Here is a 14,814-nt window from a genome sequence, read left to right on the forward strand (position 1 = left end):
CAGAAGATGAAGAGTGGGGGAAGGAGATGTGATCGGAGATGTCAGTGCTCTCAGAGGATGTGAGAGCCCCGAGTGAGCGTCAGCAAAGTCGCACAGCCAGGCTTTCTGGGCCTCTCCAGGGTCTCACCTCCTGTTCTGCCCATTCCATAGCACCTGATCACCCCTCTCTAGGACACTGTAAGCCAGAAAGCCACTGGGGAAATGAACGGGTCAACTTTTTTTAGCAGTTTGTTGAAAAACCAAATTCCTCTGGTTAAGCTAATACAATTTTAATAATTGGCTTTAACTGTGAAACCATCTCATTTCTACAAAGACATATATTCTGCTCCTCTATGGGACCAAGTATAATTCACCGACCATTTCCAAGTGGCCTCTGGTCAATCCCCATGCTATTCTGAATATTTTGATTTCCATCCCATATCAAAGACAGAGGGGAACAAGTAAAACACATGTGATTGTTTTAAAAGGGTTTGGTTTATGTTATGGGTTTTGGTTTTTATTTGGTTTATGTTAGGGTTTGGTTATGACAGCCACAGAAAGAGCAGCAGTCATCCTTCCCTGATACAGGTGCTGCCGGGGGGTAGAACTATGTCCCCTCAAAGGACATGCTGAGTCTCACCCACTGGGATCTGTGAACCTGACCTTACATGGAAACAGGGCCTCTGGATGTAATCAAATTAAGATGCAGTCATACTGGATCGCTTGGGTCTTAGATCCAAACCAATGTTCTTAGAAGAACACAGAGACACACACAGGGAAAACCCTCCCTGTGAATGAGGAGCCAGCAATTGAGTGATACATGCACGAACCAAGGACTGCCAGCATCACCAGAAACCAAGGGCTAGGCAGGAGCAGAGTCACCCTCACACACCTCACCAGAGCCTCCAGAACAGCGAGAGAACAGAGTCCTGACGTTTAAAGGTGCCCAGAGGGCAGGGCTATGTTACTGCAGTCCTAAGAAATGAATACAAGTGCCTTCATAGGATTCCCTGTTCACTTGTCTCAAAGCGTTTAAAAAAAAAAAAGCAGGCATCTAGGGTGAGTTAAAGGGGTTTCCCCGGTGGCTCAGCTGGTAAAGAATCTGCCCGCAGTGCAGGAGACCTGGGTTGGGAAGATCCTCTGGAGAAGGAAACGGCAACCCATCTGTATTGTTGCCTGGGAAATTCCACGGATGGAGGAGCCTGGTGGGCTACAGTCCATGGGGCCACAGAGTCGGACACGACTGAGCCACTAAGATGAGTTAAGAGTCCTGATGAAGGTCCAGAATGAACTTAGAAGTCAGTATGGGGAAGGTTTTATACCCTGAGGAAACCAAAATTGAAAAAAGACACATGTACCCCATTGTTCACTGCAGCACTATTTACAACAGCTAGAACATGGACGCAACCTGGGTGTCCACTGACAGATGAATGGATAGAGAAGCTGTGGCACATATACACAACGGAAAATGACTCGGCCACAAAAAGGAACACACTTGAGTCAGTTCTGATGAGGTGGATGAACCTAGAAGCTATTATACAGAGTGAAGTGAGTCTGAAAGAGGAAGATAAAAATCGTATTCTAATGCACATATATGGAATCTAGAAAAATGGTACTGAAGTTATTTACAGGCAGCAGTGGAGAAACAGACATGGAGAATAGACTTATGGACACGGGGAGAACATGGGGAGAGGGGAAGAGAGGGTGAGATGTATGAGAGAGTAATGTGGAAACTGACATTACCATATGTAAAATAGATAGCCAACGGGAATCTGCTGTCTGGCTCAGGAAACTCAGTCAGGGGCTCTGTATCAATCGAGAGGGGTGGGATGGGGCGGGAGATGGGAGGGAGGTTCTAAAGGGAGGGGATGTATGTATACCTATGGCTGATTCATGTTGAGGTCTGACAGAAAATGACAAAATTCTGCAAAGCAATTATCATTCAATAAAAATTAAAAAAAAAAACCAACTTCTGAACTGAAGGAACCTCCCACTCCCAGCCTTTTTTTTCCCCCTTAAAGTGTCTGCTAATTAATTAATTAATTTCTTGGCTGCAGCACATGGGATCTTAGTTCCCCAACCAGGACTTGAACCTACAGTCCCTGCACTGAAAGTGCCAGGAAGACCTAAGGAGACCCCCACCTTTTTAAAATAGTTACTAGTCATCTGAATCACATGAACTACCGTGATGAGCTCTATTGCTGGCTGATTAAAATGATGGCAGGTTTCCTTTTAGTAGAGGTCAACAGTTAAATAATTTTGTTTGAGCTGATTAACGGAGAAGCCATCAACAAGAGCAGCGTTGGTCTTGCCATGGGGTTAATGTTTCAGTGACGACAGAAAAACTCAACCTGTCAAAGGAATGCATCAGCTCTAACACAGCCAGCGCGCGTGTGCTCACACGCACGGTGCTCACAGCCAGTCGTGTCCGACTCTTTGTGACCCTGTGTATCGTTAGCCCACCAGGCTCCCCTGTCCATGGGATTCTCCAGGCAAGAATGCAGAAGTGAGTTGCCACGTGCCCTGGGTTCTGTACCCAGTAGCGCCACCTGGGAAGCCCAAATTTCCCCAAATCAGCCTCCTCTGCAAGGACTATAAAAATCCTTATGCGCAGCCGTGACTTTCAGCAGAGCATCTACAAAAGGGTGATTAATTTTTTTTTTTTGGTAGGATTTCTACTTAGAAGCACCAGCTGGAAGGCCATGCATAAAGCCTTCAGATATACAATCTGCAACAAATTTCTGGTTCCACAAACACCATGTGTGAAAAAAAATGTGTTTACAACATGGCAGGAAGGTGCACACAAAGAAAGAAAACAACAGAAAAACTGCATTTTTTTTTTTTTTACCTTGCCTTTGTCGAAGTAGTGGATGATCTCCTGGTAGAGCCGCTCCTTCAGCTGCCCCTGGGTGGTCGCCTGGTACCCATCCCGCTGGGTGAGGTGGGCCGCGCACACGTCCTCCGACCACTGAGGCAAAAGCAAACGTGAGTGGTGGCTGGGGTGGGGGGCCCGGCCCCTGTGACCTTTCCCTCCCCTGGGCTCAGAAAGCACAGGAAGCCCTGAATTCAGGGCAGCGTTCCAGCCGTGATTCCGGGGACCGCTGGAGCTGCTGTCACCAGGCTTTCAGGCCTGGAGTTGCGGACAGAACCCCTGTGCAGAGGCTTCAAGATGAGAAAACCCACGAGGAAGGCAAAGCTGGTCGAGATTCACACAGAAGAGAGACCCAGCAGGTTCTGGAACGGTCAGCTTGCCGATGAAACCTGGGAACCTTCCAGGTGAATGAGGCACCGGGTGATTTGCGGCTGCCTCCAGTGGGGCTTCCCCAGGCGATGGCCCGGCGCCTGTGCTGCCGAGTGTTCCAATCAACAGCAGGAGGCACGTGGATCCCACACGAATCAGGGCTCAGCTGGTGTTCGTAGATGTGACAGAGGACTTACTGTACCAAGGAGGGATGCACAGAGGTCTCAGTAAGGAGGGGAGACACCCCAGGTGAAGGCGAGATCATTTAACACTTAAACTCCTGAACTTATGCTCAACAAATCCATGGCACTGAATGTAAAGTTCAATAAACTTCACCGTTTGGTGGGGACCTACTATGTGCAAGGCATGGGCTTGCCGGGTGGCTCAGCAGTAAAAACCCTCCTGCCAATGCAGGGGACACAAGTTTGATCCCTGGGTTGGAAAAGATCCCCTGGAGGAGGAAATGGCAACCCTCTCCAGTATTCTTGCCTGGAACATCCCATGGACAGAGGAACCTGGTGGGATACAGTCCACGGGGTGGCAAAGAGTCAGACATGACTGAGCAACTAAACAACAATAATGTGCCAGGCACTACGTCAAGGATGAGTGTGATTACAGACCACAGCAGTGAAACACAATGGAAGTGCAAGTGCAAGTGCTGGTAGCTCAGTCGTGTCCAACTCTGTGCGACCCCACGGACAGTAGCCCGCCAGGCTCCCCTGGCCACAGGATTCTCCAGGCCAGAACACTGGGGTGGGTTGCCTTTCCCTTCTCCAGGGGACCTTCCCGACCCGGGGATTGGACCTGTGTCTCCTGTGTCTCCTGCACTGCAGGCAGATTCTTCACCATCTGAGCCGCCAGGAGTACGTCTGCAGAAACCCTGTCATGGTCATCGTGGGCTTCCCTGATGGCTCAGCTGGTAAAGAACCCGCCTGCAATGCAGGAGACCCCAGTTTGATCCCTGGGTTGGGAAGATGCCCTGAAGAAGGGAAAGGCTACCCACTCCAGTATTCGGGCCTAGAGAATTCCAGGGACTGTGTAGTCCACGGGGCCACAAAGAGTCGGACACGACTGAGCGACTTTCACTTTCTAAGGGCAGGAGGCAGGACAAGAGGTCTGGGGAGGCTCCCTGGGGTAGAGAATTGGGGTGGGCTTGCTCATCGGTTCGACTCTGGAGGTGATGTCTGACCCAATCTTATGAGAAGACGGGGGGGTATTCTGCCAAGAAAGCAGCAGCTTGCAGGCTGCCTGGAGCGCAGTTGTGGGGCACCAGATCCAGGGTTGGTAAGGCCACATATGGAGCAATGGGACCAGCCATGGGGCCACCTTTCAGGGGGCACAACAAATGGACAGGAAGCACTGGGGCAGGGGGAAAGGCCCAAGGGACAGGCCTGCAAAAACGGTGAGGAGAGGCCTGGGGAACACGCAGGGCTCCCTAAGAGGCTGGCTTTCACAGCACACACTCCCCCCACCTTCCGGAAGCCAGAGGGGCTCTGGGCACCCCAGGAGCACCCCGGGCTGGACCCCAGGGCTCCATGGGACAGGATGCATGGCACGGGGCCAGAAGGGCTCCCCAGGTCCCAGGTGTCAAGTAAGAATGAGAAAGCTTTAGACTACCACAAAGTTTTCCACCTTCAAACGAGACGTGTGTAGCCCAACCACAACCTGGAGTTACAAACTCGACTGATTGTGGCATTTTTACCACGTGGCCGGATTTCGACTTCTGAGGGGTAGAAGAAGTGCACAAGATTCTGAACTGTAACTACAATAAGATAACTAAGAAAGTTCAGAGGTCATATAACTTTCTTGGAGTTTAAAATCACCTAAAAAATTTTAAACACCAAAAGGAGTTATGGTTTATACCTTCCACTTAAACATTAAGATGAAATAACTTCATTGCTAAAGGCTAAAGGCTGATGTTTTCATTGCCTTTTTTTTTTTTTTTTTAAATAGCCTTAACCAAAATAGAAGATCCTATTTGAGGATTTTTACTTCACGAACAAGACCATATCAGTCATGGTGAAGAATTTTCATAAAGACACAAGTAACGTTCTTTAGAGTGCTGATTAACCAGCATGAATTCACATTTACTGCAATATCAAAACATATTTAGGAAAAATTGCAAAATGTAATGATGTAAAAGATATGGAGAACGATTATGTGTATTTAACTGGAAAATTCAAAACCCCAGTGAAAAAGATAATGGAAATGGGCCGACTGATTTGGTTTGTGAAACATCCTTGTACCATTTGTGAAAAACCCGACTATGCTCAATAAATGCAATTATTAAATAAATGATACTTTACACACACATATACAGCCACATACCACAGAAAAGTTTATGTATGATGAGAGACAGCAAGCGTGGCCCAGCAGCTTGTCAACCCCGTTTTAATTTCCCTGGTGTAAAAGAAATATTTCTGTAGTTTCAAAATGGCCTTGTTACTAAAATTTGGGTTTCTAACAAATGAAAGCCGTTAGAATTCAAAGTGGGACAGCTGGTGTGCAGTGACCCAGCTGGAATTCCTAGCTTCAGAAATGACGTTCCTTGGCAGAGTTTTATGTGGTGCAAAACCAAAGGGCTACCACGGACAACTAGAGAGGAGGTTCAGATTGAACTGAGTCTTTACTGTGCTTGGTTTGGAACGGACTCTCATTTTCAGGCAGCGGTAAATCTCCACACTCCAGCTTTTTTTTATAGTGTCACGCAAGCTACTGGAGAGTTCAGGGCTGGGCCAGGGGCTGGGAGATTCTGGCTGGAGGTTCGCTGACTGACGTGGCCTCTGCCTTAGTCCTCTCATCGTTCAACAGACACTGCACATCTTTAGCATAATCTCACGCGGTTTTCTTTCATTCAGGCTTCTCTGGCGGCTCAGACGCTAAGAGGGGGAACTGGCTTGAGTTTAGACACAGGATTTCTTGAATAAGTAGTCTTTACATAGAGACACAACTTAATTCTAATTCTCATAGCTGTTCCTCTTTATCTAGTTCATAATTTTTCAATTTCTCATGAGGATATAATGGAAAAGATGATCTAGTGACTTGCTAAAGTTTTAAAATATAAAACTAGAAGTTGTAAAGAAATTTCCTCATTTATCCAACTACTCACCTGGAGAGCCTTCCACCCACACACCCATCCATCCACCCACTCGTCCAATCATCATTCATCCACACATCCATCCATCTCTCCATCCACAAAGCCATCCATTCATCCACCCACACATCCCTCCATCCACCCACACACCCATCCATCCACCCATACTTCCATCTTTCCATCCATCAATACAAACATCCACCCAGCTGTTTACTGTGAGTTCACTCTGTAAGACTAACTGGGCTGAAACTGGACATGGGGAAGAACATGAATATATTATGGCAACACACACACACCCCCCAAAGTCAACAGCCATCTACATAACCAAATGATCACTGAGAACTGAAAGCTGTCAACCCAGACTCAATCTCAGGAGCAACACCCCAAGCACTGATGGACCAACAGGAGATCTCCATGGACGCCCTCAGAACACAGGGGGAGAGAAGTCAAGATCTGGTCCCTACACCGTTCTCTAAGATTACGAGCAGTGGGCTCATCCTCTTAGCTGTTCTAACACAGAAATTCCTTCTTACTGATGTTGCTTTCCAGCATTACTGGGTCCGTTGATAGGAATAAAGAAACAGAGGGTCCCTAACTCACTGCAAGCTGACAAACTAATGATGGATGTTTAAGATGCTCGGTGATAACTTGTTCTGACATCTTGTTAAATTTGCATTCAGTGGAGTCAAATCTATAATCAAAGTACTTCCTAACTCTCTTTGTTAATGTCGCTGCATTGAGTCAATATCCATAAAATCTTAAGTTACACGTTTACTAAAAATTTGTCATGGGAAAATCAAATATTAAATGATCTTATAATTTATAACAACAGGATCGTAAAAGGATACGGTAAATTTTACTACCTTCAGAAGCTTTGCATGGAGGAGCAGGGTATAGGCGGCTTCAGTATAGTTATCACATTCCTTGTGCAGGTCGCAGAGCTTGTACAAATACCTGAGATGATAAAACACAGGCATATTCTAAAAGCGTCACAAGATAATCTGTGTTGAGAACTGCAACAGCAAAATTCTACCTTCAACAGTAAATCATCTCTATACTTTTGTTTTTACAAAGTTCACAATACATAATGCCTTGGAAGCTTCTGGTACACAAAGCATTAAGAAAAATCAACCAGAGTAGAAAACAATAGATACATTTTAAAAAATTTAAGTATTCTCTTTTCAAGACAAAACTGAAGATGGCCCAAGAAGGCACAATCGTGTTTCAAGCTTTCTCATTCTTTCTCATCTTTTCCAGACTTTTCTCCATATATTTGAAATGAGCTGACACAAAGTTTCATTGTGATTTTTCACATGTCTTTTGAATCCGAATACACACACACAAAATCCATAAAAATACAAATCCATAAGAATAAAGAGCTCCAGTGATCACAGTGAATGTGATCAAAATAATTCTTCAGCCATAAAAAAAAATGGAGGCTTTTTAATACAAAGTAACCTACATTTGGATAAAAGAAACTGATTGCTTTCCCCAAAGTTTATTATATTCACACGTACTGCTTTTAAAGGAGAAAGTTAAAAAGTTTTAGAAATCAAAAGTTAGAAAATCATGACTTTGTTTATTCTTTATACAGATAAATAGACTAGAGACTTCAAAAAAAAAAAAAAAAAGAGAGAAAGAAAACCATGCTGAATGTAACTAATCCATCATTAAGCACTAATGCCATGTGGATCATGTAATTATTCTGGTCTTCTAAGTAGTAATCTTGCTAAAATTGACACGGCCACTAAAAGAGACCAATATGAAGAGGGTATCAATCATAGTCCAACATCCTAGAGAAAAAGGCAAGTGAAGCAGAAAAATCCAGCAGAAAATACAAAGCTTGAAAATTTGGTATCCAGGTAAGAAAAGACTGAAAAGGCATAATATTGTCTTATTTCTGATGAAGTTAAAACAAGACTTCTCATTTGATCATATGGCTTTCTGTGAAACACTAAAATCTGTAGTGGTGCCTTTTGCTATAAGGGTCAGTCAAGATGATCACAAACCCTTTGCAATAATTCTTCTGAGCTGACTAAGTATGACCCCCTCCACCCCCAGATCTCCACATCTGCCTGGATACACTGCCCTAGGCTTGACAATACTTTCAGGATCTCCACCAAATTAAAACTCCAATTTCCTACAAGATAAACGTGTAAATCTATGGCTGATTCATATCAATGTATGACAAAAAAAAAAAAAATTAAAAAAAAAAATAAAATAAAGTTTTGCATGTAAAAAAAAAAAAAAACCCTATGATTATAAAATACTTTTTAGCATTGATCTGACAGACAGAAGTTATCATCAACAGGTCAAGGGTGTAGAGAAGACTGATGCTCACGTACCGTATATACATTTCTTCCCTTTCAATCTCTTTGTAGAAATTCTGAAAGAAATCAAACCACAACACTATCTTAAGAAACCAGTTCTATAAAAGGTATCACATGCACATTAAAAATTCACAATTCTCCAACTTGTGTTAAAGACAAACAGACCCAACTCTTTGGATCTGAACCATAAATTCACATAAAATGCAGAAACCACTTACTTTGCTCTTCATGTTTTTTTTGGGTGGGGGGAAGAAATTCTAATGAATAAGTTTTCTGTACTCTAAATACTGCAGGATGTATATGTTAATTTCAAATTCTTAATTTATCTTCTCCCACCATGTTTCTCCCTTTGGTAACCTTAGGTTTGTTTTCTAAGTCTGTGAATCTATTTCTGGTTTAGAAATAAGTTCATTTCTATCATTTTTTTCCCCTGATTCCAAATATAAATGGTATTATATGATATTTATCTTTCTCAATCTGATTTATTTCATTTAGTATAATCTCTAGGTCCATCCATGTTGTTGCAAATGGCAAAATTTCATTTTTTATGACTGAGTAACAGTCCATTGTGTATCTATACCACATCTAAATAGATAACAAACGAGGACCTACTGTATAGCATAGGGAACTATACTCAACATCTTGTAATAACTTACAATGGAAAAGAATCTATGCTATACACCTGAAGTGAACACAACATTGTACATCAACTATATTTCAATAAAATAAAAAGAAAAAAATGCCTGGCAAAACATTTTTAAAAATTAAAAAATAAGAGCCATGATGGCGTAAATCTACTTCTGTCATTTGAAAGTCACCCATTTTCAGTTAAAACAAAGCATTACCCAAAGACGTGATATCTTAACCATTCATAACCACTACAATTTCATTAGAGGTGGGAGAAAATTCATTTGGGAATAAGCATCATTAACATGATTTAAAGCACGCTGGGTCTAGCCTCACTCACCAAGAACCTTAAGAAGGCAACATGGTGTTGTAACTTGACTGGACACAATAGCCACGGGTCACATGTACTCGAAGAGAAAGTCAACTTGCACTTGCCACACACTCGGAGGGCTCAGTAGTCACATGGAGCCAGCCACTGTGTGGAATTGTGCGTGCACATAACAGCATCTCCATCATCAGGAAATTTCTACTGGAAAGTGCTGGTCTAGACAGACCTTCCAAAACACAGCATGAAAACCGGTCACTGCTCAATAAAACACCTTGTGAAAGCACTGACAGAGGAAGGCTAGTCAGCCGATTATCAACAACGGGCTAACCCTACATGTGTGCTCAGTCACGTCCAGTTCTTTGCCACCCTGTGGACGCTAGCCCGCCAGGCTCCTCTGTCCAGGGTATTTTCCAGGCAAGAATACTGGAGTGGGTCGCCGTGCGCTCCTCCAGGGGATTGTCCCCACCCAGGGATTGAACCCACGTCTCCTGAGATTCCTGCATTGCAGGCGGATTCTTCACCCATTGAGCCACCAAGAAAGCCCTAATTCTACACATTGTAGACTATTTTCAGATGAGCATAAATATTGCTAATACAGTTACATTTCTTTATGAGAAATCTCTACACTTTAAAATCTTTATTGTACATGAGGCACCGAAAGGTATAGAATAGTCACCTAACAAGGTCTAAGGTATGGAGACATCACTGCCACTTTCAGTGTGAAATCCGGCACCTGCACACGAAGTGAGAACTCTAGAATGGGGGCCTGAGATAACTAGTGAATATCACTATCATGAACACATGCAATTATCCAAGAAGATGAAATAGCCTGTTTTATTTCATTAGCCAAAAAAAGACATTGCTTCCACTATCGATCTGTCTGAAAAGAAATGCTAAATACATGCAGAGAGGAAGAGGGGGTGCGTTTAGAGAGACGCACCAAGATTTCCACGTTTTGCAGCCTTTCAGCTGTGAGTGTCCCCTGGTTTCGGGTAATGAGGATATTTTTGGCTGGCAACTCGGAGCCACGTAACAGAGGCAAGCTACATCAAAGGCGAAGGATGAGCTGTTCACTCCCAGCTCTAGCTCGCCAGTGTTTACAAGCTACAATTTCACACCGCTCTCTTTGGCCCTCCTATTTTTAATCCTTTCCGAAGCTTTTGATCATTCTCCTCTACAATTTCACAACAGGGATATCATGCGACTCTCATTCCTCTCCGAGATATGGAAATGTCTTTATTTCCTGCCTGTGCTGAGTTCTGTTCCCTGCCTAGGACTTCAAAACCTCCCTAGAACCAAAGGACGCTCATCTCAAATCCCAATTTCTATGTAAAACTTTCGAGTTCCTTGTATAAAAGTTCACACTGCTTAGCGGGAGCCCCACTTCTGGGCGCCCCCACCCCCGTGGTCCTCTCTCTATCCCATCGTTGCCAGCTGTGTTTCTCCAAGCAACCGCATTGAGACCAGGCCCCCAACTCCAAAAGCGCGATGCATTCATCTTTCAGAGCACATGCATTTCACTGCGTTTCAGTTTTGTACTCTTTCATAACTAAGACACATCCTATTGATAAGATTTTTAGAATTCTCGTTGCAACCACCTTAATTAACCTTATAAAGGGGCCACAAAGTACCTGACTTATGTTTGTAAATTAACAATGATTCTACTGCTCTCAGGCACAGATATGACAATTGCGTAGACGAGCCAGGGGACATACAACAAAATCATCTACCAGTAACTGAAAATTGTGTGATTATAAGGGGACAGTGAAATTCTACTTCATTGCAAATCTGCATTTTGTCCAGTGGGAACTGTGATCCACTGTGTATACAGACTTGCTTGCAGAGGTCTGTCTACTTATACTGAGCTCGGTCACTTAGTCATGTCCGACTCTTCTCAACCCCATGGACTGTAGCCCACCAGGATCTTCTGTCCACGGGATTTTTCCAGGCAAGAATACTGGAGTGAGTTGCCACTTCCTTCTCCAGGGAATCTTCCCAATCCAGAGATCGAACCTATATTTCTTGCATCTCCTGCATTGGCAGGTGGATGTTTTACCACGAGCACCACCCGGGAAGCCCCAAGAAACAGACTCAGACTTAGAGAATGAACCTACGGTTGCCAGTGGGGAGGGGCAGGGGGAATGGATAGTAGGGAGTTTGGGATAAACATGTACACATTGCTATATTTAAAAGGGATCACCAGCATGGCCCTACTGTAGAACACAGGGACCCTGCCCAACGTCATGCGGCAGCCTGGATGGGAGGAGCCTGGGGGAGAATGGATACGTGGATATGTACGGCTGAGTCCCCTTGCCGTCCACCGAAACCATCACAGCATTGTCAATCAGTTATCCTCCAACACAAAATAAAATGCTTAATTATAAAAAATTAAAGGACTTAGGCTACTGGCCAGGATAACAGCCTCTGTCTCTTATCTTTATTTTTTTTTAAGTGATAGGAAGAATATGATGTTAATGAGCCCAAACAACTTAGCATGTTCCACCAACTCCATAAAAAAAAGGATAATACCACTGGTTCTAAAGGAGATTTGGCAGTGGGCTTACATTTCTTTATTGATGAATATATTTTATGTTCTTTGGTTTTAACCTTAGGATTTCAAGGGAATTTCTGCTTAGTAATCAGTTGAGTACATTTTATATCTTTCTAAACATATGTTTATACCTCCATATTCATCTAAAGATAGAAAGACTCTTGAGAGCCCCTTGGACTGCAAGGAAATCAAACCATTCAATGCTAAAGGAAATCAGTCCTGAATAGTCATTGGAAGGACTGATGTTGAAGTTGAAGCTCTAATACTCTGGCCACCTGATGCGAAGAACTGAGTCATTGGAAAAGACCCAGATGCTGGGAAAAGACTGAAGGCAGGAGGAGAAGGGGACAACAGAGGATGAGATGGCTGGATGGCATTACTGACCCAACGGACATGAGTTTGAGTAAGCTCCGGGAGTTGGTGATGGACAGAGAGGCCTGATGTGCTGCAGTCCCTGGGGTCACAAAGAGTCGGACATGCCTAAGTGGCTGAACTGAACTGAAGTGAGAAAGACATATTCGTTTCTATGAAACTCTATTTGTTTCATAAGTACCAAGATAAAGGTAAAAATGGACCAGGAGGTTAAAAATATATTTATAAGATTAAATGTAATCTTAGCAGTGAATATTATGAGACAGAACATCTACCTGTAAGAATCTAGTTACGTTTCTCTGAAACCCAGAGATCTATTATATTTTTCAAATGAAAGAATCATGATAGGTTGGAATCCATCCTCCCCAGGAAATGGTTAAGAACAGAACACTTGACTCTTCATGGGATGATTCAGGACGTTTCAAGCTGAAGGAAGTGAACGATGTCACATAGTCTCAGGATGAGAGGGGAACACAGGGTACAACGTCAGGAACTATGAGCTCAGGTGTCCTCACAAACGCTTACTGTTCTGACCCTGATTCTGATTCTGGTAAAAGGCCCTGTTCAGAGTTCATCACCATATCTCCACTAGGTTTTGCATCCTGGGGCACTCAAAAAGATTGTGCTTGAAACAAAGATTAATAGTAGTCAATCATCAAAGCTGGAAACCTCATCAACATAGTAATAATTCTTCCTTCAGGACACAAATGGGCCTCTCAGATCCCCTTAAAGAGCAGAGGGAGCACTAGAAAAGGATGTCCATGGTAGGGAAGGATTTTGAAAAGGTTTCTGCTTCTCTTGTGCAGAAAAATACTGATTTCTATTTTGTGTTAACCACATTGGCATCATCAAAGTAAATTCTTTTGGACTGAGGAAAGAAGGCAGGAAGATAAGAACTGGGCTCATTTTTGAACAAATGATCGAGGCCTTAATTGGCGCAGAGCTCACTGCCACCCCAGTGCACAGTCAGGCTACATATGCGCCAAGAGGCAAACAGCCAGTGGGCCAGATCTCAGGGACGGGAGCCGGTACTGCCAACAGTGGTCCAAGACTCTTACGAAGCACATGCAAATGTGGTTAGATGTTTCAAGCTCACTCATCTTTCCTCGACCATGTCCAGGCTATTGATGAGACCAAAGGCATTCTTCATGCTGCAAGTGTTCTGAACTTCTAGCATTTTTCTCTGATTCTTTCTGAGAGCTCCCATCTTTCTGCTTATGTTACCTGTTCTTCCACTGTTGCTATTGTTCCCTCAGTCATGTTCTACTCTTGGTGACCCCATGGACTGCAGCACGCCAGACTTCCCTGTCCTTCACCATCTCCCGGAGTTTACTCAAACTCATGTCCATTGAGTCGGTGATGCCATCCAACCATCTCGTCCTCTGTCCACTCGGCCATCCTGACACGCTGGTCTTCCATAATGTCTACTTTTTCTATTAGTGCCCTTAACATGTTAATCATGGCATGCTAATTCCCAGTCTGATAATCCTAAAATCTTATGTCCAAGTCCAGATCTGATGTTGTGATTCTTCAAACTGTGTCTTTTGCCTCTAAGACACCTTGTAATTTTATGTTGAAAGTGCTAGTTAAAAGGAGTCAGGTAGTGGCTACAGCGGCAGTTTCTGCTCCAGGGAACTGCGATTCTCTGTATCCTCCTGTCTCTCCAATTTGGGGAGCAGGCGTTTTCCCAGGGGATCTAAGATGACGACTCTAAGAAGAGTTGCTGATTTTCAGTTTGCTAGCTTTTCTTCTTGTAGTGAGGATGGGAGTAACCACTTCCAAGCTCCCTTACGTACTGGACCAGAAACCTTAAGTCCCCCATGTTTAGATTTTCAAGGAAAAGAAAACTTGCTCTCGAAATGTGTATCACTGGCCAAAACAGGTTGGACATCCGCAGAACGCAGGGCTGAGACTGCACAAGCTTTCAGCGGCCAGCTCCTGGTGGCAAAGTTCAGATTCAGTGTTGACACTCAAGTAGAAGGAAGGTAAAAAGTATTCCCTTTTGCTTAACTTTTTAATCCAAACCCCTCTGGTGATTTTCAAGAATGAATGATGTGTCCTGCTCCTCTTGGCACAAAAGTCCATTCCCATGAGCTCAGAGGGCCCACAAGTCCATACAAACTGGGGAAGTCAGGGCAGGGCTTCCACCTGCTGTCCAACGATCAGGTGGTGATGAGGACAATCCAGGGAAGTAAAGAGAAGAAATGCTTTCCTGGCATTCCTGCATCGGGACAGGCAGGGGACATTGATGAAAAGGCTACCAGGGCCAGCAGTCTGTCTGGCTCCTTAAGG

General features: G+C 44.0%; 1 protein-coding gene across 2 annotated transcripts in view; it reads right to left on the reverse strand.

Moving 5' to 3' along the window:
• Nucleotides 1-14,814, reverse strand: part of DOCK1 (dedicator of cytokinesis 1) — a 546,616-nt gene that overhangs the window by 62,821 nt on the left and 468,981 nt on the right. For both annotated transcript variants that reach the window (XM_043475106.1, XM_043475105.1), the window contains exons 36-38: nt 8,660-8,700; nt 7,178-7,268; nt 2,828-2,947 (exon numbers count right to left, since the gene is read on the reverse strand). In XM_043475106.1, coding sequence (XP_043331041.1) covers nt 2,828-2,947; nt 7,178-7,268; nt 8,660-8,700 — 252 coding nt within the window. The remainder of the gene's footprint in view (nt 1-2,827; nt 2,948-7,177; nt 7,269-8,659; nt 8,701-14,814) is intronic.

The sequence above is a fragment of the Cervus canadensis genome, chromosome 8 (genome assembly GCF_019320065.1).
Source record: "Cervus canadensis isolate Bull #8, Minnesota chromosome 8, ASM1932006v1, whole genome shotgun sequence".
Classification (NCBI taxonomy): Eukaryota; Metazoa; Chordata; class Mammalia; order Artiodactyla; family Cervidae; genus Cervus; species Cervus canadensis.